Source organism: Doryrhamphus excisus, linkage group LG7 (genome assembly GCF_037039965.1).
Source record: "Doryrhamphus excisus strain RoL-2023G ecotype Guam linkage group LG7, RoL_Dexc_Guam_v1.1, whole genome shotgun sequence".
Classification (NCBI taxonomy): Eukaryota; Metazoa; Chordata; class Actinopteri; order Syngnathiformes; family Syngnathidae; genus Doryrhamphus; species Doryrhamphus excisus.
This window is the reverse complement of record NC_136363.1, coordinates 2,921,706-2,934,131: the sequence shown is the minus strand read 5'-3', so window position 1 is coordinate 2,934,131 and position 12,426 is coordinate 2,921,706. Positions and strand designations below refer to the sequence as shown.

Sequence of the window (12,426 nt, the reverse complement as noted above, 5' to 3'; positions counted from 1 at the left end):
GAACTCCAATGTAGTTTCAGTCACTTTGAGTCTTGCAATTGTCTGTGTTATTGTCTTTTGAGAGGATGGTGGAATATTCCATATCAGTATAATTTTTCCCCAAAATACTTCCTTGCTGGTAAAAAGGAGAAATCCAACCGCAAGAAGTGCTTTTTCTTGTTTTTGGCTAAGCTTGATATAAACAGCACAATAAGTCTTTACCTTTAAGTCCGCATGCCAGCAGCATCTTTCACCGCAATGTTCATTGATTTACTATCATTTTATACATCTGTTATTATAAATTATAAACGCACAGCCTTGGAATGTTAATACTCTTTTGTAGCAACTGGCCAATTGTAGTTATTCACTGTCAGAAGCACAATACAAACCCCTAAAGTGGTCGGTAAAATCAGGGAGGCAGTGTACAATGTAGCATTAAAAAAAAAACATAAAAAAAAAATAAACTTTATAAGATGGCAGTTTTATCCAAAAGCAAACTATGCATACAATCTATGTACAGTAGTCCCTCGCCACAAATTTTCACATCTATTCATTAATAAATCATGCTGTTTCATTGACCGATATTTGAGTTAGTTTGATAATGTTACAAACTTGCAAAAAAAATAAACACTTTTTGACACCACTCAAAGTCCGGAAGCAATATACCGCTCTAAACAACGGACGGCTGAATATGGAAGACGCGGAGGGCCACTCCACTTAATCACTGAATGGGATTGTATTGTGGAATAAAATCATTCTTTGCAAACATTTTGTGCAAAAATGGGTTTTTATCCGAAGAGCACAACACTACAACAGAATGACACTGAACAAATTAGTTTAGTGTCCTTTAGAACGATGACTCAGACTTCTCTACTTGGCAGTCTGATGAATGAGTCTGGCTTTTTAGTAAACGTTCAGAGAAAATGAAACTGCGTCTCCTGTAAAGTTTGGCGAGGCCGACCCATAAAATGATGGGTTTCGTTTTCAGTTTAGGTAAGTGATACTCCAGCTTCCCAATTCATCAAGTCATGTCGTACGGTATGTATAAAGCTCGGTACCATAACGGCATGGCTAGTTTTAGAGACCTTGGTGGTGTGGAATTACTGGCTCTCTTATTTTTTAATATCGGTGTTACGCCCGCAAACGTAATAACTGCCCACAAACGTAATACAAATCTGCAGCTTTGAATGTAATAATCCCGCAAATGTAAAAAGTAATACTGAATGTAATAGTTATTACATTTGCAGGAAATTATTACATATGTGGGAAAGTGAAAAACTGTAAAGGTAATAACTTCCCACAAATGTAATATGAGACAAAATAATGATCTTTTCTTTTTTTGTGGGAAAAAAAAGAGTATCGTTTGAATACATAAAAAAAATTTAATTAATTAAATTATAATTTATTTAAAATTTAAAAAGATAACATTATTGTGATAATTGCAATTGTTTTAATAACATTTTATTACTACTATTATTATTATTTTATTATTTCTTCCCCATATACACACAAAATCACACATACAATAATATACTGTAACTAAAACGCACATGTACGCCCACAAACAAAATGTAATAATTTAGTATTACGTTTGCAGAAGGCAATTTTTTATTACGTTTGTGGGAAATTTATTACATATGTTGGAAAGTGAAAAACTGTAAAAGTAATAACTTCCCACAAATGTAATATGAGACAAAATAATGATCTTTGTTGTTTGTTCTTTCTTCGTTTAATGAGGGAGAAGGTGTAGATGTCATTTTGAGGATTTTAGGAAAATATTTTTTTTTTCTGGGAAAAATATTATTCAAAAAATATCATTTGAACACATTATAGGAATCGTTAATTATTAAATTATAATTTATTTTAATTTAAAAAGATAACATAATTGTGAAAATTGCAATTGTTTTAATAAAATTATTATTACTATTATTATATTTTGATTATTTCTTTTGATTATTTCTTCCCCATATACACACAAAATCACACATACAATAATATACTGTAAACTAAAACGCACATGTTCGCCCACAGGGCAGTTATTACGTTTGCGGGTGTAACAATCGGTGACCACACACAAATGTTCTTCTGGATAAATGGACAAATAATCCAAATGATAGCATGCCTTCATTGATATACGGTATTGTGTATTCCAGCGGTGCTGCACCATTGCCACAAACAACAAAGGCAATACATTTGTAAACTTCACCTTGAGCAAGAAGATAACGATAAGTGTCATGCAGCCAACAGTGAATGCATCACGTACAATGTCAAATACAAAAGTGCTAAACTCATCACGCAGCAACTTCATTTCATAGATAAATTGACATTATACAATTCTATTCCCGATAATCCACAGTCCTGGCGTCACATTTTTCGGAGTGAATCTCTCCATGTCTCTTACTGAGAGTAGTCCAAGAATTCCAATAATTATTCCCTAGGCAGAATCTGATCAACTATTTTCATTCCACACTGACTGAAGATGGAACCAATGCTGGAACGATCCGTCAAGTATTGTCCTGAGAAATTTTGGCGTGATTGTCTGCTTAAACTTGGCCCATCGTGCACGTCATTTTCAACAGTTTTGTTTCCAAACTCAATAAAAACAAAAGACAAAAATAGGTGCTGAAACCAAGAAGCTGTAGGCTGACAAAGCTGTAGATCTCACAAAGAATGCTAAACTCATCACACAGCAACTTAACGTTCATATAATTAGACAAGGAAAAAAATCACAACTTTCTCTCGCAATTTCAGCTCAACAAAATTCACATCACGTCATACTGCCAAGGAAAAAAGGAGCCGAGCTTTACGAGAACAAGTTTCCCGCTTATAATTATCATCTTACAAAGAACGCTAAACTCATCACACAGCAACTTAACGTTCAAATAATTACACGCAAGGAAAAAAATCACAACTTTCTCTCGCAATTTTAGCACAATAAAATTCATATCACGTCATACCGCCAAGGAAAAAAGGAGCAGAGTTTACGAATTGGCTTGTCTTGATTCATTCTTATCTTAACAGGGGCTTTAACGACGCTAACCAAGGTTCCACCTTGTTTCCCGCCGATAATTATAATCTTACAAAGAACGCTAAACTCATCACACAGCAACTTAACGTTCAAATAATTACACGCAAGGAAAAAAATCACTACTTTCTCTCGCAATTCACATCATACCGCCAAGGGAAAAAAGGAGCCGAGCTTAAGAATTCCGACGAATTGGTTTGTCTTGATTTGTTCTTATCTTAATGACGCTACTCATTCTTCAACAAGTTTCCCGCCTATAATTATCATCTTACAAAAAAATGCTAAACTCATCACACAGCAACTTAACGTTCAAATAATTACACACACACAAAAAAATCACAACTTTCTCTCGCAATTTCAGCACAATAAAATTCACATCACGTCATACCGCCAAGGAGAAAAGGAGCCGAGCTTATGAATTCCGACGAAGTGGTTTGTCTTGATTTGTTCTCATCTTAACGACGCTACTCGTTCTTCAACAAGTTTCCTGCCTATAATTACCCTCTTACAAAAAAAACGCTAAACTCATCACACAGCAACTTAACGTTCAAATAATTACACACACACAAAAAAATCACAACTTTCTCTCGCAATTTCAGCACAATAAAATTCACATCACGTCATACCGCCAAGGAAAAAAGGAGCCGAGCTTATGAATTCCGACGAAGTGGTTTGTCTTGATTTGTTCTCATTTTAAGGACGCTACTCGTTCTTCAACAAGTTTCCCGCCTATAATTATCATCTTACAAAAAACGCTAAACTCATCACACAGCAACTTAACGTTCAAATAATTACACACACACAAAAAAATCACAACTTTCTCTCACAATTTCAGCACAATAAAATTCACATCACGTCATACCGCCAAGGAAAAAAGGAGCCGAGCTTATGAATTCCGACGAAGTGGTTTGTCTTGATTTGTTCTCATCTTAACGACGCTACTCGTTCTTCAACAAGTTTCCCGCCTATAATTATCATCTTACAAAAAAACGCTAAACTCATCACACAGCAACTTAACGTTCAAATAATTACACACACACAAAAAAATCACAACTTTCTCTCGCAATTTCAGCACAATAAAATTCACATCACGTCATACCGCCAAGGAAAAAAGGAGCCGAGCTTATGAATTCCGACGAAGTGGTTTGTCTTGATTTGTTCTCATCTTAACGACGCTACTCGTTCTTCAACAAGTTTCCCGCCTATAATTATCATCTTACAAAAAAAACCGCTAAACTCATCACACAGCAACTTAACGTTCAAATAATTACACACACACAAAAAAAATCACAACTTTCTCTCGCAATTTCAGCACAATAAAATTCACATCACGTCATACCGCCAAGGAAAAAAGGAGCCGAGCTTATGAATTCCGACGAAGTGGTTTGTCTTGATTTGTTCTCATCTTAACGACGCTACTCGTTCTTCAACAAGTTTCCCGCCTATAATTATCATCTTACAAAAAAACGCTAAACTCATCACACAGCAACTTAACGTTCAAATAATTACACACACACAAAAAAAATCACAACTTTCTCTCGCAATTTCAGCACAATAAAATTCACATCACGTCATACCGCCAAGGAAAAAAGGAGCCGAGCTTATGAATTCCGACGAAGTGGTTTGTCTTGATTTGTTCTCATCTTAACGACGCTACTCGTTCTTCAACGATAGATATAATTATCATCTTACAAAAAAAAACGCTAAACTCATCACACAGCAACTTAACGTTCATATAATTAGACAAGGAAAAAAAATCACAACTTTCTCATGCAATTTTAGCACAACAAAAACTGCAACTCCCATCACTATGGAAGGGTTTAAATATGCAAATAAAGGATGTTGTTAGATTTGTTAGATCCTGTGCTGTTTGGGGTTAAACGTACAACGATTATATATTCAAATATTGATAACCAATTCATAAAATCACAAGCGGATGACACGTTATTGAATAAAATAAGCAACTTTGTGAAAAAGCTGCCATGAAATCAGGCATTTTAGGCCGCTAAAATGACCCTAAAATATGTTCAACCATAGCAATGAGGCCAGCTGAAATAAAAACCATGACATTGAATCCGTTAGGAACTTTGAGGTAGAGGGATGGAAGCGGTATTTGAGCGAGGACGCCTCGTCGCATCGATTTGTATTTCAAATCAGAAGCAACCACAGCATGGTCAGGGCCATCGCCAGCAGCCCTGACAGGAAGAAGGACATCCGAGAGCGCCTGTGGTGTCCGTGGAGCCTGGATGGGCTTAGCTCGCCGGGGCTGCCCAAGCTCCTCACCTCATCTGGCACTCTGAGAGTCACCTCTAACGTGTGACCCCGGGCTTGTTCCTGTTCCTGTTCCTCCTCTTCTTCCTCCTCATCATCATCCTCCTCCCCTTCATCAACCCAATGTAACTCACTGTCCTCATCGTCCAGCGGAAAGCCACGTCTGAGCGGCGGAGATCCCCCTGGTGTCGGGGACAGGCTATACGCTCTTACCTTGTGTCCGAACAGAGACGGCCTCCCTCGCTGTGCACAGCAGTGGAAGACCAGGAGAGACAAATAACAATGAACAGACAAGTGGAATATGGTCATCAGGAAGATGGTAGTGAATGGATGAGACATTTAAAGGGAAAGTACGGAGGTATTGGATCTGCAAGGAATATGTCGGGTTTTTAAACATTAATGTTAATTAATCTCTATATTAATTGTTATATTCTAGATACCTTAGGCAATTAGTATATTGAGTATTACTACTAGTATAACTACCTCTTCTAATTAGCGGGTCGCCAAGACTCGATGGAGTAGTTATCAGCTGAAAGGAACCATTGTGAATCTCACACATTATTACATACTTTGTATATTTTTGTAAATAATGGTAATGGTTTAATTTCATTTGAACATGCATCAGATTACAATTGAATGCATCCCATAATCAGTTCACAATTCCACATGTCCAAAAGGAGTAGGAAGAAGCAAAGCTTATTAAATCCTACCCCTCCATCTGGTACTTTTACAATCAGTAACTGTTATATTTGTTCACTTCCTGCTTTCCTAATATAGTTTAAGTTGTTTTGTTTGTTTGTTTTTGTTGTTTTTAAATTTTTAAATTTTTAAATTTTTAAATTTTTAAATTTTTAAATTTTTAAATTTTTAAATTTTTAAATTTTTAAATTTTTAAATTTTTAAATTTTTAAATTTTTAAATTTTTAAATTTTTATTTTACTACTATTTTTATATTTTATTTGTACTCCGGTTTCCTCCCACATTCTAAAAACATGCTATGTTAATTGGTAATGGTTTAATTTCATTTGAACATGCATCAGATTACAATTGAATGCATCCCATAATCAGTTCACAGTTCCACATGTCCAAAAGGAGTAGGAAGAAGCAAAGCTTATTAAATCCTACCCCTCCATCTGGTACTTTTACAATCAGTAACTGTTACATTTGTTCACTTCCTGCTTTCCTAATATAGTTTGAGTTGTTTTGTTTGTTGTTGTTTTTTGTTTAAATTTTAAAATTTTTAAATTTTTAAATTTTAAAATTTTAAAAATTTTAAAAATTTTAAATTTTTAAATTTTAAAATTTTAAAATTTTAAAATTTTAAAATTTTTAAATTTTAAAATTTTAAAATTTTAAAATTTTTAAATTTTAAAATTTTAAAATTTTAAAATTTTTAAATTTCGACCGCTTATCCTAACGAGGATCGCGGGGGTTCTGGAGCCTATCACAGCTGTCTTCAGGCGAGAGGCGGAATACACCCTGGACTGGTGGCCAGCCAATCGCAGGGCACATATAGACAAACAACCATTCACACTCACATTCATTGAGTATGAAGTTGCAGTGTGATGAATCGAGTTCTGTAAGCAAAGTTTGTTCTCAGTAAGACATTCACACTCACATTCATACCTATGGACAATTTGGGAGTCGCTAATTAACCTAGCATGTTTTTTGGAATGTGGGAGGAAAACCGGAGTACCCGGAAAAAAAAACCCACGCATGCACGGGGAGAACATGCAAACTCCGCACAGAGATGGCCGAGCGTGGAATTGAACCGCGGTCTGCGCGCTAACCACACTACCGGTTTTATTAACTAAATCAACCCCAATTAACTAATTAACTAATTAAATAACTGGTTACAATCACATAGCAAAGTGAACATTTGCAATGAAAATCCGATTCTCTCTTTAACTACCGTTGTTCACTCATAACAAAGAAAGCTAACAAGCAACAGTAAAACTTTGCCACTTCGACAATACATAAAATTAATAAATCATTGCCGTTTTATGGTTGGATACAACCTGTTTTTGGAATTTGGAAAAAACAAAACAGATTTCCAAAGGTCCCTAATCTACTTGGTGCCGCGTCTTCACTTACACAAACATGCAAGCCGTCTCACTGGAGATTATTGTATTGCTTATCTTGTCGCCGGTTAATCTGATTGGGACATTTAGCTGTGTAACCCAATTTGCGGGAAAAAAAAAACACACACCAGCCTCGATGCTGCAGAGCAACGGCTAATTCAGAGCAGCGTCGGAAGAAAATGAAAATTGGAGCTCAGGGGAAGGCGGTGACAATAAATCAACATTGCCACGCGCTCAGCGAAAAATAATGGCCCATAAGACAGAATTTATAGGGTGTCACCATCAGAGGCACTGACCTCATCATGGAGGGCGCATGGAGAGGTCACAGGAAGGTCACGCAGTAAACTGTAATACCAAATGTGACCAGTAGATGGAGTTATATATTCACATTCATTCATTTTCTACCGCTTTTTACCGGTTAAATAACTGTTAATAATTATCCTCCCTATCCGTGTGGAAGTGGTACGTTTTTGACTATTTAAGTTTAAAGGAAATAACTTGAAGGCTTACCGTTTAGGTCGCTAGCTCTCTAGTTTGCGAGTTAGCATGTGTCTCAAGACCCTGCAGTTGCGCAATATGTTGTAAATAAAAAAATATATAAATGTGACTATAGTCGTGTTTTGTCACGTCTACAGGGCTCTAATAATGCTTTGTTCATTTTAATCTGAAAAATATAATTAGTCTACCCACCAACTATATGTGGTTTAAGTTTTTATTATTTGCTGTTTTATTATTATTATTATTATATTTATTTATTTATTACTGATTGATTTTCTTTATTCTTGATTTGTTCATTAATTTTTCATCTTATTTTGTGTAGAAAAATAAAAAGTAAGATATTTGAGAACAGTGGAATGTTTTATCAGAGCTTTTCTTGTAGAAAAATGGACGTTTTAAAAAAAAATTTGTTTTTAATAAATGCGTTTTTTTTTTTGGAAAACCTGATGAGGCCCAGTCTCACCCAGACCCGAGCTCCAATGCCCCCCCAAGTAAATTGAGTTTGGCAAACTACGGCCCGGGGGCCACATCTGGCCTGCCAAGTGTTTGAATACGGCCCGCCCAATCTTTCCAAAGTATTATTAATTATTATTATAATTATTATAATTATTATGATTATTATAATTATTATAATTATTATAATTATTATTAGATTATTATTGATTATTAGATTATTATGATTTTTATTATATATTATTATTTATTATTATATTAATGCTAATTATTATATTAATTATATATAATATTATTGTTATATTTGCATATTTTACATAATAATAATATAATAATTATTATTATTATTATTTTAATTTTATTGTAATTATTATAATATTTTATTATTTTTAAAATATTTAAATATAAATATAAAATAATAAATAATAATAGCAGATTGCATGACAATTTTACAGATACAATAATACCAGGTGGACTGTTACGTGTAAAATATATAGTCTGCCCCCCCCCCGTAAATTTTGTCATATCAATGCGGCCCGCGAGTCAAAAAGTTTGCCCACCCCTGGTCTAGACCCTGTAATACATTGAGACGTAGCATTTGAGGAATTATGATAATAGCAACGCCATATGATCTACTGTACATCGTCTGGAAGTGAAATGTATTTTGAGTTTAAGAAATGAGAATTGCCGAAACTTATTTGGGGAAAGATGATGGGACAGCAATATCTGAGACAAACAGGAAGTGTCGGATGACAGATGTCTTATTTCCCATTGTTCTTTTGCTCTTGGAACTTCCACTGATCCAACCAGGCTCAAGGAACATGCGGAGAAACCATCGGGGGTTGTGCCCAGCCATGCCACTCAGCAGCAGCCATTTTTTAAGAGCAAAGCCACAGCAAAGTTATTTCCAGATCTGGGATTCAAGACTGTTTGGTGATCTCATTCCTGCAAGTGAGCCTCTGGGAATCTCCTTGTGGACCGGGATGGATTAAGTAAGACCTCTGCAAGCCTCGGCCAGACAACCAAATGCAATGCACCTTTTTTTTTCCCTTCACATGCGGCACACAGCTAGTTTTTATGTAGCTGGTGTCGTAACACTGCGCACAGGCACGCCAAAAAAAAAAAAAAAAAAAAAGGTCTTACAGTAAGCCATATAGCCCCCCCTCCCTCCGCCCGCCCCGCCTCACTGCTATTGCTCTTACTATCATGCAGAAGCGTTGCAATGACAGAAGCCAACAGCGCCATCAAGTGGAACATCAGTGTAGAGTCCAACAAGAAAAAGAACAAGACACATCACTGTTAAAAAAAAAAATCCCATATTTTGTCACGGGGCGGTAATGTAGGGTTTGATTCCTAATTAATTACATTGGGTATTGCAGAAGGAAGAAAAAAAAAAAACAACAAAGTCCTGAAGATAACTGATGTAATGTTATGTAATTAACTTATGTATACTGTAATAGCTTGGAATTTGACCGTGGGCATTTAAAGCAAGTGGGGGAAAAAAAAAACAGCAACATCCCCACTTCTAAACCGACACTACAGTGGAACCTTGGTTAGCTGTTAGCATTAACAATGTACATAAAAGCTACATATATGGTGCGTATCTTCATTTTTGTGTTAGTAATGTCATTCATTTATTCATTTAGCACAAAAGGTCCTTGCTAGTGGCGCATGGTGGACGAGTGGTTAGCATGTAGGCCACACAGTCAGGAGATCGGGAAGACCTGGGTTCGATTCTAGGCTTGGGCATCTCTGTGTGGATTTTGCATGCCCCCCTCCCCCAAAAGCTACTTTTATTATAAGTATAATTTTAATTTGAATCCTAATATAATAATAATAATAACAATAATAATAATATATAATAATATATAATAATATATAATAATATATAATAATATATAATTAATTTATAATAATTAATTATAATGAATTGATAATTGGCGGCACGGCGGTTGAGTGGTTAGCATGTAGGCCACACAGTCAGGAGATTGGGAAGACCTGGGTTTGATTTTCTGCTTAGGCATCTCTCTGTGGATTTTGCATGCCCCCCCCCCCAAAAAGCCCTTTAAGGTTACTTTTACTATAAGTATAATTTTAATCCTAATATAATAATAATAATAATAACAATTATTATTATTATTATTATTATTATTATTATTATTATTATTATTATTATTATAAATTGATAATTGGCGGCATGGCGGTCGAGTGGTTAGCATGTAGGCCACACAGTCAGGAGATCGGGAAGACCTGGGTTCGATTCTCTGCTCTTTAAGGTTACTTTTATAATAAGTATAATTTTAATCCTAATATAATAATAATAATAATAATAATAATAATAATAATAATAATAATAATAATAATAATAATAATAATAATAATAATAATAATAATAATAATAATAATTTAAAATAATTTAAAATAAATGTTTTTTTAATTTTAATTTAAACACCTGATGTTAACCAAAAAAAAAGTGAAAATTAGCTTTTTTCTGCAGAGAAGCAAATTCAAGCAGAACGGCGACTGGCGTCCATATTTGTAGTTTTAGTGACACCACAGGAGGACAAAAATAACTCAATGTATTCACCGATTTAGACTATAAACAAGCTATTTATCGATGTTTGCACATGTTTTAACCATTTACAGACGTGTAAAGGCAACCCCGGCGTATCCACACGTATGTCGGTTTTTACACGGACCTTCTGGAACGGATTAATAACGCTAACCAAGGTTCCATTGCGGTCTTTATGTGGCCTATATTGTTTATTTCTACATATGATTACTACAGTATAAAATTACTGGCCAAAATCCCGCCTTTGTCTGTGATGACGGATGGCATGGCTGTGGAATTGTCTCAAAATTAATATCGTATTAATGCTTCATGCATGCCGACATTTTTTTTTTCCTCCACGTAGAACCAAGAAGCAATCAGACTGGGGTTCTCCAGTGTGACGGACTCACCGCTGGTTGTAGCTGACCGTTGACGTTTGCCGTGCGAAAAGGCGAGTTGGTGGAAAGGCGCTTGTCCCACTCGCTGGGTCGAGGTTCAGGTACCGACTCCATGAAACTCCTCTTCAGCTCACTGATGCTCGTGTGGTGACGCATGATCTCCGTTTGGGTTTTATCCACGTCCTTAAGAAGGGACAGGATGTTAGCGTCGGGTAGGGAAAAGTCCCATAGATGGGAAAGATGCATTTAGTAAGATATTTGGACAATGATAGGTTTAGGGTTTTGGTAATGGTAATGGTTTAATTTCATTTGAACATGCATCAGATTACAATTGAATGCATCACATAATCAGTTCACAGTTCCACATGTCTAAAAGGAGTAGGAAGAAGCAAAGCTTATTAAATCCTACCCCTCCATCTGGTACTTTTACAATCAGTAGCTGTTACATTTGTTCACTTCCTGCTTTCCTAATATAATTTAAGTGGTTTTTTGGTTTTTTTATTTAATTGGTTATTATTTAAAAAATATCTAAAAATATTTTTATAATTAATTATTTTTTTATTTAAAAAATTTAACATTTTATTTTTACTACTATTTTTATTTTATTATTTTAATTTGTACTCCGGTTTCCTCCCACATTCCAAAAACATGCTATGTTATTTGGTAATGGTAATGGTTTAATTTCATTTGAACATGCATCAGATTACAATTGAATGCATCCCATAATCAGTTCACAGTTCCACATGTCCAAAAGGAGTAGGAAGAAGCAGAGCTCATTAAATCCTATCAGTAACTCTTACATTTGTTCACTTCCTGCTTTCCTAATATAATTTAAGTTTTTTTTTATTTAATTGATTATTATTAAAAAATATCTAAAAATATTATTATAATTAATTATTTTTTTTATTTAAAAAATTTACAATTTTATCCCATAATCAGTTCACAGTTCCGCATGTCCAAAAGGAGTAGGAAGAAGCAAAGCTTATTAAATCCCACCCCTCCATCTGGTACTTTTACAATCAGTAACTGTTACATTTGTTCACTTCCTGCTTTCATAATATAATTTAAGTAGCTTTTGTGTTTTTTTTTGTTTTATTTTTAATTTAATTAATAATTATTAAAAATATTTAAAAATATAATTAATTATTTTGAAATTTTTTAAAATTTAAA

The 12,426-nt window shown here is 34.7% G+C and overlaps 1 protein-coding gene across 4 annotated transcripts in view; it reads right to left on the bottom strand.

Moving 5' to 3' along the window:
* Positions 1–12,426, bottom strand: part of epb41a (erythrocyte membrane protein band 4.1a) — a 45,148-nt gene that overhangs the window by 9,606 nt on the left and 23,116 nt on the right. For all 4 annotated transcript variants that reach the window (XM_058046433.2, XM_058046434.2, XM_078791902.1 and 1 more), the window contains one exon: positions 11,269–11,439. In XM_058046433.2, coding sequence (XP_057902416.2) covers positions 11,269–11,439 — 171 coding nt within the window. The remainder of the gene's footprint in view (positions 1–11,268; positions 11,440–12,426) is intronic.